Below are 13,749 nucleotides of genomic sequence, written 5' to 3'. Positions count from 1 at the left end.
GGGCTGTGGCCGCTGGTTTTGGGGGGTGGGGGGCGCTGGTATGGGGGGCTGTGCTGTCTGTGTGCAGAGTGAGTGCTGCGGGGTCTGTGCACGGAGCAGGGAGATGTTTGGGTGCTTTGGGAGCTCTTTTAGATGCACTTGGCAGCCTGTGAGGTGTTTGTTTTGCTCCTTCCCTGTGTGTGCTGGCAGGCTCCGGAGGCTGAGCCGTTTGCACCGGGGGTCCCTGCCCGGCCCTGGAGCTTGCCCGGGGGCAGTGATGCTCCCGGGCTGGCTGGGGCCGCTTCCCGGGGACACTGTCTGCACCCCCCTCTTGCAGCCCGGGTCGATCCAGGCTTCCCAGCTCGCAGCCATGTCGCAGCCACACCAGCCGGTGCTGCTGGGAACACAGAGTGCGGGGATGTGCGACAGAGGTGACAGAGGAGGGGGACAGCACCCTTGCAGGCTGTCCCAAAAGCCCCACGGGGGGCTCTGGGGGTTTCCCTGGGCGCAGTCCCCCTGCCCAGCCTGGTCTGGCTGTGTGTGTGTGACGCAGCTGCATTAACCTCGATTCAGTGCCGAGCCCAGGGGATTAAGGGGCAGCCGGGCTCTCTGGGGAGGCTGCCCGGCGGCTGTTGCTGGGTCACAGCATGAAGGGGTTTCATTTCCCCGGGGCTGCAGGGCTGGATGTGGCCCCGGGGTCCTGCTGGGTTGTGGGTGCTGCTGCTGCTGCTCGGGTCACTCTGTCAGGGCTGTGGATTGCTGATTTTTTGGGGGGCTGTGCTTGGCCAGGCTTTGCTGGTGTGGGGGCTGCTCTGTCCCACGGTGCTGGGGGCTCAGGGATTGTCTGTTCCCTGGCATGGAGGTCTGCTGAGGGATCTGCATGCCAGGGCAGCCACAGGCTGGGGAAGCTGTGGGTGCCACGCTGATGGGGAGCAGCACTGGCTGCAGCAGCTCCTCTGGGATCCCACTCCCCAGGGCCCTGGCAGAGATGACCTCAAAGGCTAATTCACTGGTTTGCTGCCAAGTGCTTCACCCAAGGCTGAGGTGGGGTGACCTCATGGGCCTGAGATGTGAGGAGGGGACATGCCCAGCCTGACAGTCCCGCCACAGCATCCCAGTGTTTGGGGCCCTGGGAACCACCCTGAGGATTTGGAACCCTGCTGCTCACCTTGGAGCTCTGTGCACCCAGCCCTGCCTGGGTCTGTCACAGTGCCATGACCTGGACGTGTCTTGAGGACAAAATTCCAGGATGTGGCCTCATCACCTCGAGTCTGGAGCTGTCCCATGGACAAGACAAGCAGTAGGAGGGGAGGGTCAGCACCAGCAGAACCTCCCCAGAACACAGAGAGTGCTGCAGGACTGCCAGGATGCTCACTGCCTGTTCCTCCACAACCTGGGGCCTTGTCCTACAAACAAACAGCTTTGGATAATTTGGGAAGCCAGGATGATGGCAACAAACAGAGGGTGTTTCACCTCGCCGTGGATGAGAGCAGCACCACAGTGAATGCTGACCTGGGCGTGGATACCACCTGAGATGCAGGACAGAGCAGCGTGGAGATGTGCTGGTGACCTGGCTGAGATGTTTCCCCAGGCACAGAGGGGTGTTTGAAGCCATCTGGTCTTCCAAAGAGGAGCTGACATCTCATCCTGCACAATGCTGGCTCGCAGGCTGCTCCCCAGGGCTCCTGGCCCAGGAGTTCCCCACTGACCTGGGATGTCCCTGGTCTGGGCAGCTCCCTTCAGAGGACAAGGAGATGGTGCTGGGAGCTGGGACGGGGTGTTTGCCAGTGCTGTGTGGGCAGCAGCTGCCTCTGGCTCTGTGGGTGGATGCTCCTGTCCATCCTCCCACGCCTGGAGATGAAGTGTTGGACGTGGCTTTGCTTAAACTGGGGAGTGGCAGCATCATGTGCTGCTGCTGCTGCTGCAGGAGGGTCAGAGAGCACCAGGGCCAGGCCACAGTGGTGCACAGGGACCTGCCCTAGCTGCAGGGGGTTCAGGCCCATGGTGCCAGCAGAACTAGCCCAAATTTGGGCCCTGCTGGCTGTTGTGGGATGATTGTGCCCATGCAGGGGCAAGGGGCTGCAGGGGAGTGACGTGCTCAGGGTAAGGTCTGCAGCACTGGCAGCAGCCAGGCTGGCTTTAATAAAAGCTTTCTTCAGAGCTCTGCTAAAGCCCTTCCAGATGTGAGCTGCCAGGGCCATCAGAGCCAGAGGGACCTGAGGGCTGGGGAAGGGAAGGCAGGCATGGTGGCTGCAGTTAAAATCGTGTTGCAGAGCAGACAGGCTCCTGACCTGACTGGGGGATGAAGGGGCTTCACTGCCATGAGTGGGGAAAAGGGTGGAAGTGCCTGGGACATGGTGTTGGCTGTGCTGGCTCCACGGCAGTGCCGTGGGGGATGCAGCCCTGCAGGGGAGCACAGAGGAGCTGGAGCAGCAGGACTGGGCTTGGCTGTGCTCTGGCTGCAGTCTCGTGATACCAGTGTCCAGATCTGCTGCAGGGTCCCATGGGAGCCCAGGGCAGCTGCAGCTTTCCTCACTTTCCTCCTCCTCCTGCTGCTGCTCCCCAGCAGGGCTGGCACAGAGGGAGCAGCGTGGCACTCGCTGGGCTCTTCCATGTGCTGGCCTGGAGCGCCAGGAGGGCCCCGTGTCAGGAGCCATTCCTGGGCCATGCTGGAGACAGCAGCATTTCTGCCTTGCTGGGAAGCACAGTTTTCCCATGGCTGAGGAGCTGTTTGGGCTCACAGTGACACAGGGTTGGGCATTTGGCAATGCCACTGTGCTGGGTCTGTGCCAAGAGCCAGGGCAGCTCGAGCCTGTCCTTGGCACTGTGGGGTCTTGGTGCACAAGAAGGGACATGAGAGACCCCACAGTGCCCCCCATCGTGACATGCAGTGACTTTGTGGGCAGGGGAACAGCACCTGCGTGGCTGGAGCAGCAGCTCTGAGCATCTTTACACTTGCCCAGAGCATCTCCTGACCCAGCAGCTGCAGGAAGCTCCCGTGTCCTTGCAGAGTGACCCCACGTGCCTGGTGCCAGTGTGGCCTGGCAGCTGCGTGTCCCCAGCCCTGGGAGCCCCCACCAGCTCCCAGATCCCATCCCCTTCCCCAAGGGGACATTAGGGCCGGGCTGCCTGCCCCGTGCATTACAGGGATCGATGGGGCTGGATCAATACCACCAGCTGGGGACCAAAAAGCCCCAAAAGGCAACTGCACCCACCTCTGCACAGCCCTGGGGCCCAGAACCCACCAGGGCACGTGCCAGGGCCTTGGGAATGCCAGCACCTCTTGCTGCACCCAGGGCAGCGTCACCGAGTCCCCCGCTAGCCCCAAAGCCAGAAATAGCAGAGCCTGTCATTCCCAGGGGTTATAAATAGCCTTGGCTATGGGGAGATGTTGTTTTTCTGCATGGAAAACGCTGCCCTAGTTCTGTTTCATCAATCTGCCGCCAGAAATAGTCCTAATTTCTTGGAAGTTTCTTGCTTTGTGGGTGTGGGTTAAAGCACTGCCTTGCAGGGGCTCTGGGGAGAGGGCAGGACAGGGGGGCTGAGCCCACCTGGCTTCAGGGCACAGCCAGAGGGACCCCAGACCCCAAAGGGGAACCTCTCCATTCTCTGGTCATGTTGCCCAGGAAAAGCATATCCTGTGCCCTACACCATCTGCAGATCAGGGGCTCTGGGGGCCAGCAGGCTGGGATGACAGCAGGGCTGGCACGAGGCTGTGTCCCCACAGAACTCACAGACCTTCTCTCCCCACAGCTGGACCCACAGGCCGTGCAGACCAAGAACTGGCACATGGATGTGATTGAGATGAATGGAGTAAGTGGGGTGGGGGACCCACAGCCCCTTGCTGTGCATGCAGCCCCTTCTTGCCTTCAGGGCAGCCAGCACTCACCCCCTGTCTCCCACAGATCAAGGTGGAGTTCTCCATGAAGTTCACAAGCAGGGACATGAGCCTGAAGAGGACCCCGTCCAAAAAGCAGACTGGTGTCTTCGGGGTGAAAATCAGCGTGGTGACAAAGTAAATGCAGGGCTGTGGGGCCGAGCTGCTCTGGGTGTGGGGCTGCACTGGGTCCCCTTGCTCCTGTTCCACTGGGTGCCCTTGCTCCCACCAGCACTGGGGAGCTTGGCCTTTGCTCTCTGCTGGGGATTTTCGTGTTCCCTTTGCCATTCCCATCCTCCCCTCGTGCATGCAGGGCTGGGCACTGGGTTGGCAGGGCTGGGCTGGCTGCCAGGGTTCCCCTGGGAGTCTCTGGTGACAGTTCTGCCTCCCGAGCCAGGCGCGAGCGCTCCAAGGTGCCTTACATCGTGCGCCAGTGCGTGGAGGAGGTGGAGAAGAGGGGCATCGAAGAGGTTGGCATCTACAGGATCTCTGGAGTGGCCACTGACATCCAGGCATTGAAAGCTGTCTTTGATGCGAGTGAGTGTCCTGGGGGAGCTTGGTGTTCTGAGATCCCCCCTCCCCAGCCCTCTGCAAGGCTGGGTTTGGTTATTGCGCTGCACTTGTGCCAGATGTGCCACTCTGCACAGGAAGGGGCTGGGGGTGAGGAGGGGCAAAAACACCCAGAGATCCCAGCCTGTTTGTGCCTCTGAGCTGGCTCCTGGGAGACACTGAGTCAGGGAAACGTTGCAAATGGATTTGCAAATCGTTGTGTGTCCTGTTGGCCAGCCAGGCGGGAACCACTGGGCTTTTCCCAGGCTCAGCCTGGCTGATGGGGCTGTGAACCCAGCAGTGCTGTCCCTGCCCTGCAGCTGGCAGCCTGTCTGGCTAGCTGCAGTGACACAGAGGGGATCAGGAGGGCAGGAGGCGTCACATGTGGGTGCTCTCTGGACAGATAACAAGGACATCCTGGTGATGCTGAGTGACATGGACATCAATGCCATCGCTGGCACGCTGAAGCTGTACTTCCGTGAGCTGCCCGAGCCCCTCCTCACTGACAGGCTCTACCCTGCCTTCATGGAGGGCATCGGTAAGGGATGGGAAGGGGAAGGGGATGATGCACAAACTCTGTTGAGTGTCGCTTGCTCTGGGATGGGAGCAAGCCCACTTGGTCCTGGCTGTTTTTGCTGGTTCCAGGCCAGCTCAGGGCTGGTGGTGCTGCTCCCCAGTGCTCACACAGTGGCTGCTGGGAGGTGTCTGGCTGTGGTGGGTCCTGCTGCTGCAGCAGACCCTGTCCTGAGCCCTCCTCCTCTTTGCCTCCAGCTCTCTCAGATCCTGCTGCCAAGGAGAACTGCATGATGCACCTTCTCCGCTCGCTGCCTGACCCCAACCTCATCACCTTTCTCTTCCTGCTGGAGCACTTGAAAAGGTAACGGCTCAGGGCTGCCTGGGATGGGTGGGAGGTGCAGGACAGGTCTGTCTCACTGCTTTGCCTTGGGGATGGGACATGAACAGAGTTAGAGCTGCTGTTTGATTCCTGTGGTGCCTGCACAGCTCCAGGCTGATCCCAGACTGGAGGCAGATGGTGCTGTGCTGGTGCAGAGCAGAGCAGCAGCCAGGGCCAGCAACAGCAGCTTGGGGCAGGCATGGAGTGGTCCTTTCCCAGCCCTTCCAAGAGGGTACAGCTCCAGGTGTGTCCCACCTGCCCTGTCTCTCTGGGCTCTGGCATATTCCCCAACGTGCAGCTTGTTCAGACCCTTCTCTGATATCAATGTTGCCTTTCCACATCTTCTCTCTTTGGGTCCTGTAGGATGCTGGGGGGGTCTTGGGGCTGTTCTGCCCCTCCAGAGCAGCCCCTGGTGTCCCAGGACCACCAGCTGTGGTGCCAGCAGGGTCTGGGCTGTGCCTGGCCAGTGATCCAGGTCAGCTCTGCAGGGAGCACACGGCCTCTGCAAACAAGGAACGCTTGGCTGCTGCAGCCGGCGTGCAGCTGCTTGGATGAGCTCTGCAGGGAGCAGCTGGCCTCAGCACAGGGCAGGAATCAGTTGGGAGCTCTGCAGTGTCCCCCTTAGCAGGAAAACAGCTCTGTGTCCCTTCCCACCAGTCCAGCAGTAGTCCTTGCAAAACAAGATGCAGCAATCCCTGTCACCTGTCAGCAGCGAGTGGCCAAGAACCAAGGACACTCAGCTCTGTGGAAATGTCCCAGAACTGCAGGTGACACCTCATATCAGCTATCCCAGGGTGAGTGCAGCAGTTTGTGGTTTGATAGGCTTTTCTTGGCCCAGATGAGGTGCATCCAAACCTGGGAACTCAGGGACTGGGGGTCCCTGGGGGCCCAAAAGCCAGGGAAGGTACAGGGCTGTGGAAGGGCAGCAGAGCAGAACACAGAGCCTGGCCAGAGCTGGGGCTCATGGCTCATGTTACTTGCATCATGAAATTTTTTTCTGTTCCTCTGGTTTGGCTAAAACCAAACAGAAAAAGTGATTGATGCTGGGGGATGGAGAAGGAAAAATCCATTTCCATCCTGAGAACCGGGCACAGCCAGTTCCCACATCTGCTCCCCTGGCCGGGGCTCAAGCAAGCAGCCTGTGCCGGGGAGCACAGCTGCCTCCTAACATGGCAATGTTGTGGTCCTGCTTCCCTCCGTGCTGGCAGGGCTCCCACAGGGCTGTTGGGGCAGGGAGCCTCGAGGGGAGTGGGTGCAGGGGGCAGGGGCTGGTGCAGGATCCCATACCCTGCGGGCTCGGGAAGGGTGGAGGCGCCGCAGTGCAGAAGTCAGGGCTTGGTTGCTGCCACATCACACCCAGGGCTCCCAGCCAGGCCCAGCAGCTCCAGCAGAGGCCGTGAAGGGGGCAGAGCTCCCTGCCCTGCACCTGGCTTTTCTGAGGGCTACAGAGGGCAGTGGAAAGCTGGAGGTGCCCCACTGCTGCTGGGAGGAGAGCAGCCCTCGGCCTCCACATCACCCCATGGATCCCCTCTCCTGAACATCATTAGGGGCTGACACTGCCTCTCTCCCTGTACCCCACAGGGTGGCTGAAAAGGAACCTATCAACAAAATGTCTCTCCACAATCTGGCCACGGTTTTTGGGCCGACACTTCTGAGACCCTCAGAGGGGGAGAGCAAGGCGCACCTCACCTTGGCCTCTGACATCTGGTCCCACGATGTGATGGCCCAGGTAAGAGCTGGGTACTGGAGGGGTTCACCTGCCTGTCTGGGTAATTTGTTACTTCTTGTTGGATGGGACAAGCTGGGAGGTGGCAGCTCTTCCCTTCTGTAGTAACAACCTCTCCATTTACCTTCTACAGGTCCAGGTCCTTCTCTACTACCTGCAGCATCCTCCCATCTCCTTCAGCGAGCTCAAACGCAACACACTTTACTTCTCCACGGACGTGTAGCCTGCAGGCAGAAGGCACCAGCTGCAAACACTCCAGCTCCCTGCTGGGGGACACAGACTGGACCACAGCCCCCACAGGAGACCAGCCCAGACCCAGGACGGTGCTGCCTGCAGCTCCTGTACAATCATGTTCCAGTGGCCTGGTCCCAGCAGGTGCCAGGCCCTCTCTGTAAAGTAGTCGTGTCTTATGTCCCTTCTTGTGTTCAAGGATTGTTTTTATGTATATTTGCTCAACGGAAGAGGTAGTGACTGACAAGGGCTGTGGACACAGGCTTCCCCCTTGGCTAGTTTTCTCCTGGACTCCTTCCCGCCCGCTCACTCCTACCAGGCACCCCCTGCCTGAAGCCTGCAGTGCCCCACGAGTGCCTGTTTGCTGCCCAGCTCCCTGCCCACGCCTGCATGTGCAGCACTGGCTCGCTCCGAGGCCGGGAGCTCATGGGCCTCCCTCCCTCCCTCTGACGGTGACACCAGCCCCGCTTTGGCTTCGCTGCCTGCGCAAGCGTCGGACCCTGTGCCTGGATCCTGCTCCGCTCTGAGCAAACTGCGACCCCGAGAGCAGAGGAGCAGGGTGCTGCTTCCTCCCTGCCATGGCTCCTCTGGGTGTTTTCAGGCCAGTTCCCTCTCCAGCCCTGTGCTTTGCCTGTGTATGTGTGGCGTGGTGGTTCCTCTCCTCGCTGGATTTCGCCTCTGAGTAGTTATGGGGTAACCCCTCACACAAGGCTGGAGCCAGAGGTGCTGTGCTGGTCTTGATCCACAGCAGGCTGAAAGGATGGCCAGCCAGAGGCAGGTTTGCTTTCTGCATCATGGGCTGACCTCACGTCTGCTCTGGCACTGATGTGGTCGCAAATTTCCCCAGTTTGGAAATTTGGTGGGGAACAGGGTATCTGCTGTACAGTTCTGGCTCTGCCATAGTGAAGCACTCACAACCCTGCCAGCCCAGCACTGCCATGAGCACTGCATGCACCCCGTGGCACAGCCTGCTGGGGCACCAGCATTCCTCCCATGGCCACGGGGACAAGGAGATGTTTTGTCCCTTCCTTGGCCTTCCCTGCTGCACTGGGCACATGGCAGCACATGGCCCTGCCTCAGTGGCAGCCTGGCTGCCAGAGGCAAGTGCTCTGCAGCAGCTGCATGGTCACCCAGCCTGGGAACCAGCACAGAAGGATGGGAGGAGGAAAACGTTCATGGCCCTCGCGACTGAAGGCAGAAATGCTTCGTTCTGTCTTTCTCCCAAAGTGCTTGCTGCTGGATTAGCCGTGCCCAGCCAGCTCAGGTTTGTTTGTTAGTGGCTCCAGTGACCCCTCCCTCCCAAGCTGATGGCTGGAGCTGTCCCACCGTGTCCCAGGGCAGGACAGGCTGCCCCAGTGCCTGGCTCCTGGGATGTCCCCCACGCTCCCACGTAGGTGTTGGTACCTGTTGGGACACAAAACCTTTCGCTCTGTGAGCTGAGTCTGTGTTCTTGTGGGAAAAGCCCCCCCATGTCCCCAACTGCGTTGGCCCTGTGCTCTCCTGTGCCAAATGGAGATGGATGAGAAGTGACCAAGCCTGTCCCCCACAGCAGCGTTGCCTTTACCCTCCCAGCTATTGGACTGTTCCAGGTAGAGCCCAGCCACCGATGCACCAGGTATGTCCTCAGCCCCCTCCCTGGGGAAGGCAGCACCTGCCAGCCCTGCACCAGCAAAGCAACCAAGGAGGGGAGGTCTCAGTCCCCCTCCAAAGGGCTCACACTCCAGACCCTGCTCCTCTTGACTACCAGCTAAACAGAAGGGAAACAGCATTGCAGAAAATAACCAGGCGTCTGTCTTGGCCCTGGACCCAGTAAGGAGGCCGAGCTTTAGATCTGACTGCACAACAGATCCCTGTGTGTGTCTGATTTGTTACATGTGTCCAAGTCTCTGTCCACTCTCTGTCATTCCAGATGGAGACTCTGTACAGCCAAATCTCCCCCTGTGACAGTGGCTGGAGGCCCGGTCCCCACAGCCCAGCACAACAGGCTGTGGCTGTCCCCATGACTGGCTTTTGCTTGTCCCTACAGGAAGGAAAAGAGGGGGGTGGACTCTTGCAGCTACAGGTAGAATAGAACTGTTAATTAATATTTGACTTTCAAAAGTTGTTAAGGATATATTTTTGTTTGTGTTCTGTTTCAATTTCTGTAGATTATAAACTTTAAATGGCTGTAAAACCTCGTGAGGAGAAAAAAAATGTTAATAAAAATGCAAAGCCCCGATATTTGCACAAAAGAAGCCCTGTGGTGTTGCTGTTTGCACTAACTGATCACTTTGGCATCACAGCTTCTTCCTTCTGTCGTGGAATTCTTGCTAGTTGCACTTCAAGCCAGTGGTATAAGCATAGGCCTTGTGCCAGGCAATCTTTGAAGAGACTTCTTATGGTTTGGGCTACATCCTTGCATTTTGGAGAAAAAAACCCTGGACTGTCTGGAGCCAGGCCGTTTAATCAGCCTAGAATTACTCAAGCTTAAAATTCAGCTGACTTGCACAGCTTCTGGCCTGAGGATATTGAACAGGCACAGCAAGGGACATCAGGAGATCTGGAAACCTCATCTGATAGATCACATGGTGCTTGCTGTCTCCCCACTTCTTTCCATGTGGGAATGGGAGCCAATGTGCCTCCAAACTGACCACTGACCACTGTATCAGCCAAAACACACTGCTAGTGTTGCTCTTCCAGGTCAACAAGGGCTGTCACTGTTCTGGGATGTCCAACTGTGGATGTAGAGGAGGGGAGGTGAGTGGGAGAATCCCTATGAGTTGTATGTACTGCATCTGAAATGCCACTGCCTCAAAAAGATTAGAGGCAGTGTTTGCCTTTATGGAGTGGCTCAATTAAGGTTAAAAATGACCCTCTGAGGTCTGAGAACAGAGTTTGGTTAGAAGAGCAGGAGGGCAGACAGAACACCAATCAAAGAGGCAGCAGCTCCTTGAGCTAACAAACAGATGTTTTGATTTCAGCACCAATTTTGGGCTCAGAAAAAACTGAGCTGAGAAAAAACATTCACTTCCCCCTGTGTAAAGTAACACTGGGGCACTTGGAGGTGGCACAGGGATGTGATGGGAAGCAGGCTGTGTGCTGAGTGAGTGCCCAGTTATCTGTCAAACACTGGTTTATTCTCACAGCTCTGCTTTCTAAGTCTCACTATCAAACTGCTGGAACTAATGGGGTGAGCCTGGGGCAGTTAAAGCAGCAGCATGATTGCACTCCCACAGTGAGGTTAAATCAGGCTAGCCAAGTGGCTACAGAGAATTATACTTCAGCAACAACCTCTTTTTTCCTTTAAACTGTTCTGTTCATCTGCCAGTAACCACACAGCTCTAAGGGTAAGGATTCCTTTCTGCTTTTCCCTTTAAAACATGGTAAAGAAATCTGGCGCTCATCTCTGTACTTGAAATAAGACAAGTTGTACAGATGGTGGTTTGTCTTCAGATGGTATTTTAAGAAAAGCCTGGAACAAGCTTATTTCTCCACAGGATCTTACCTCTCCCCAACAGAGTAGCAAGCTGCAAACTGGTGACTGTTAAAACACTTGCAGCACCTTCAAATATGTGACAACCTAAATCGCTGCATTTCTCTTCGAAGATTGTCCTCCTGCCTTCTTTTGATGCCAGCAACAGACTTAATCAAAATCAGCCCCAAAGGATCGAAAGAGCTCAGAGTCCAGGCATGTTTCCTGGAAACTGACAGTCAGCTGATCTGTCCTGGAGATGCTGCTCTGTGCCTGGCTCCATCCTCCCCTGCTCCCGCAAGCCTGCCTGCAGCAGCTCGCCAGGGCTCGCAGCCAGGTTGCTGTTAGTCATTCACAGAGTGGCCAGCGCCACCCCGACTCCAGAGGCAGTGGAAAGGTAAGCCTGGTGCTTGTGCTGTGGTGCAGGCTCTCAGCAGCAGCACTGGAACAGGGACTGTTGCTCCTGGCTGTTACCGGAGGTAGTAATCGACTGCGGCGGAGAAAGCGGCGAATCCTCCGCAGCCGATCACGCCGGCCTTCAGCCCAGCTGCAAGGCAAGGGTGGGAAACCATGAGACAAAGCAGGAGAAATATTCTTATTCCCAGTAACTTGTGCTGGCTCAGAGCTCACAGCAGCAGGAACCTGGCAGTGCCCTCCCAGGGGACACTGGCACTGCCACTGTCTGATGTACAAACCCTCCCGTGGCCACTGCTGACTTTACTGCGCTCTCATCCGAGCCCTGCAAGTGGCTTGGTGGGGCTACGGAGGGAGAGGAAGAGCAGCCACTGCTCTGACAGCTCTAAGAGGATTAGGTCTAGGACAAACACAACTTAACAAGCTCAATTAGAAGCACTTTCAAGAGCTTTCCTTTCATTTATGCTTCTTAAAACAGGACTGTTTTTTTTCTTAAGGAGAGTGAGAGAACTTTGATATTTCTGATGAGCAGAGCAGTTCTCTCCTACTTGGGCATTTTCCCAGATGTTACCACTAAAGGAAAGTCTCCACTAGTGCTGCTGGACTAAAACCCCACTTCTCATTCACACGTAAGTAGAACTGTCTGTTTGAACTGACACATGAGAAAGGAGAAAAGCATTTTACACATGGTAGAAAATAAGAGAATTCTTTGGTTCTAATTTCAAAGGAGAGTAGCAGAAATGGCAGATGTGTAGAGCTCAGTTAACACAAGAGCTGTATATATTTTTGGCTCTCTCCCATGACACCACAGAAGATTGTGGACAGCCACCACCATCTCCTGACTTTTCTTTCAAGTGAATTTTGTTGATTTTCCTCTGTGACCAACCCTTCCTTAACCCCACTTATTCTTGGAGCTGACAGCTCTGCCAGTCCGGAGCACACTCTCAGCTGGCCTCACCACATCCCCATGCAAAGAGGTTTGTGGTGTGTGTGCTGCTCTGAGAACATTGTGTGCTGCATAACCAAATTGAATCTTATCACAGAAACAGCTCCCAGCAGGCAACACCAACCTCTGAAGCCGATGGCTCCTCCCGTGATGCAGCCGCTGATAACGCTGTTCTTCCAGTCTGACTTCCCACGATACTGTGGAGTTACAAATCACAGCCAACAAGGAAATACGGAATGACACTCAGTATCTGTGCTAACAGCAAGAAAGGTTAAACGCCCTTCCATCCCCTTCTCAGCCGAGGGTGTTCTTCCCTCTGCTCTCAGCAGATGGCCCTGCACTCCCAGACTCGCACGGCAGGGAAGGGAGGAAGGAGAAGGGAACTGGGAGAAGTGAGACAAATCCATGTGGTGCAATGCAGTGCTGTGGGAAGGATCCTCAGGTGAGACAGGACAGAACACAGCCCTGAGTCTAAAAGTGCAACAGCCACATGAGAGCAGCCCTGAGCCTGGTCCTTGGCACAGTGAGAGTCCCAGCACCTGCTGACAAAGATGGACTATTTCTATAGCCAGGACATGCTGGATTTTCACCAGTGCAGAGATCTCTTTGCTCTGCTCCGTTGTGCAAGCAGATACACTTTTCTTCTAGATGAGTTAAACTTCTTAACTCATTGTGCCTTTCAATTCAAATTCATAACAGGGTAACTTTCCTATTTAAAAAAAACAGATGATGGATTTACTACTGAGCTGCAAAAGGTCATTTCTGACTGTAGGGGCCAGAAGAAAACGGGCCTGTTACTCAAGAACTTTCATCAAATGATCCCTTTCTGCATATGGAATTTTTAGACTGAAATTACCATCTTGCAACTCACAGTTTGACATTTTACACAAGCATTTGTAGCTAGGGTTTTAAAAAGTAATGCCTATGCTTGCCAACACATTTAGGACTTAAAACTGAAAAGCACTTTGGTGCTGCAGAAGAGCTCTTCATTCTGTCAGAGAACAGCAGCTCTGAAGACAGATCTCAAAGCTGAAAAGCTTTGCTACCCAAGAAGAACAAAGCACCCCTATTGCATAGAGGATATATGTACTTATTTGGATCTAGTAGAGGATTCTAATAGGTACCAGAAAACATTTCTTAATGGTTGAGCGGCTCTTACTCACAGATTCCACCACGCATTCCGTGCAGGAGAACATGGCACCCACGATGGCAAAGTTCTTGGCGTAGGAGATGCCTCGCTGCCCCATGTCCTTGAGCACCTCTTTGGCCGTGGGCGTGCGGTAGGGATCCTTGGGGTCAAACCCCACGTTGGTGTCAATGCCAGCTGTGAAGATACCGAACGCACCTCCCAGAACAAACCCTGTGAGAGATAAACAATGAAATTAACTTGGCTGGGCTGGAGCAGTGCATTCCCTGCAGGCAATGAAGCGGCTCTGCCCCTGCTGTCTGTGACAGGGCAGGAATCTCTCGGTGCTGTGGACACCTGTGAGAGCCCGGGCTGTGTGAGGAAAGGCCACGAGCACCTGAGCCTCTCCAAGGAAGCCAGACACAGATCGCTGCCTGCGACATGTGACAGGCACTGGAGGAGGCTTAGGAGGAATATCAAACACGGGGACTGCAGCCTTTTCTCCATCCGCCCCTCTCCCGACGCCACAGGGACCCCCGAACGACCCCACAACCG

The 13,749-nt window shown here is 56.1% G+C and overlaps 2 protein-coding genes across 2 annotated transcripts in view; one reads left to right on the top strand and one right to left on the bottom strand.

The window, feature by feature from the left end:
- ABR (ABR activator of RhoGEF and GTPase) overlaps positions 1–9,491 on the top strand; it is a 21,115-nt gene extending 11,624 nt beyond the window's left edge. The window contains exons 16-22 of the mRNA XM_005424427.3: positions 3,733–3,792; positions 3,885–3,994; positions 4,254–4,393; positions 4,809–4,943; positions 5,177–5,282; positions 6,882–7,029; positions 7,160–9,491. Coding sequence (XP_005424484.2) covers positions 3,733–3,792; positions 3,885–3,994; positions 4,254–4,393; positions 4,809–4,943; positions 5,177–5,282; positions 6,882–7,029; positions 7,160–7,249 — 789 coding nt within the window. The 3' untranslated portion in view covers positions 7,250–9,491. The remainder of the gene's footprint in view (positions 1–3,732; positions 3,793–3,884; positions 3,995–4,253; positions 4,394–4,808; positions 4,944–5,176; positions 5,283–6,881; positions 7,030–7,159) is intronic.
- Positions 9,492–10,354: 863 nt separating this feature from the next.
- Positions 10,355–13,749, bottom strand: part of TIMM22 (translocase of inner mitochondrial membrane 22) — a 9,367-nt gene continuing 5,972 nt past the window's right edge. Inside the window, exons 2-4 of the mRNA XM_005424490.1 lie at positions 13,232–13,428; positions 12,193–12,265; positions 10,355–11,255 (exon numbers count right to left, since the gene is read on the bottom strand). Coding sequence (XP_005424547.1) covers positions 11,179–11,255; positions 12,193–12,265; positions 13,232–13,428 — 347 coding nt within the window. The 3' untranslated portion in view covers positions 10,355–11,178. The remainder of the gene's footprint in view (positions 11,256–12,192; positions 12,266–13,231; positions 13,429–13,749) is intronic.

Source organism: Geospiza fortis, unplaced genomic scaffold (genome assembly GCF_000277835.1).
Source record: "Geospiza fortis unplaced genomic scaffold, GeoFor_1.0 scaffold538, whole genome shotgun sequence".
NCBI lineage: Eukaryota > Metazoa > Chordata > Aves > Passeriformes > Thraupidae > Geospiza > Geospiza fortis.
The sequence above is the reverse complement of the archived record's forward strand: the minus strand, read 5'-3'. Positions and strand labels throughout refer to the sequence as shown.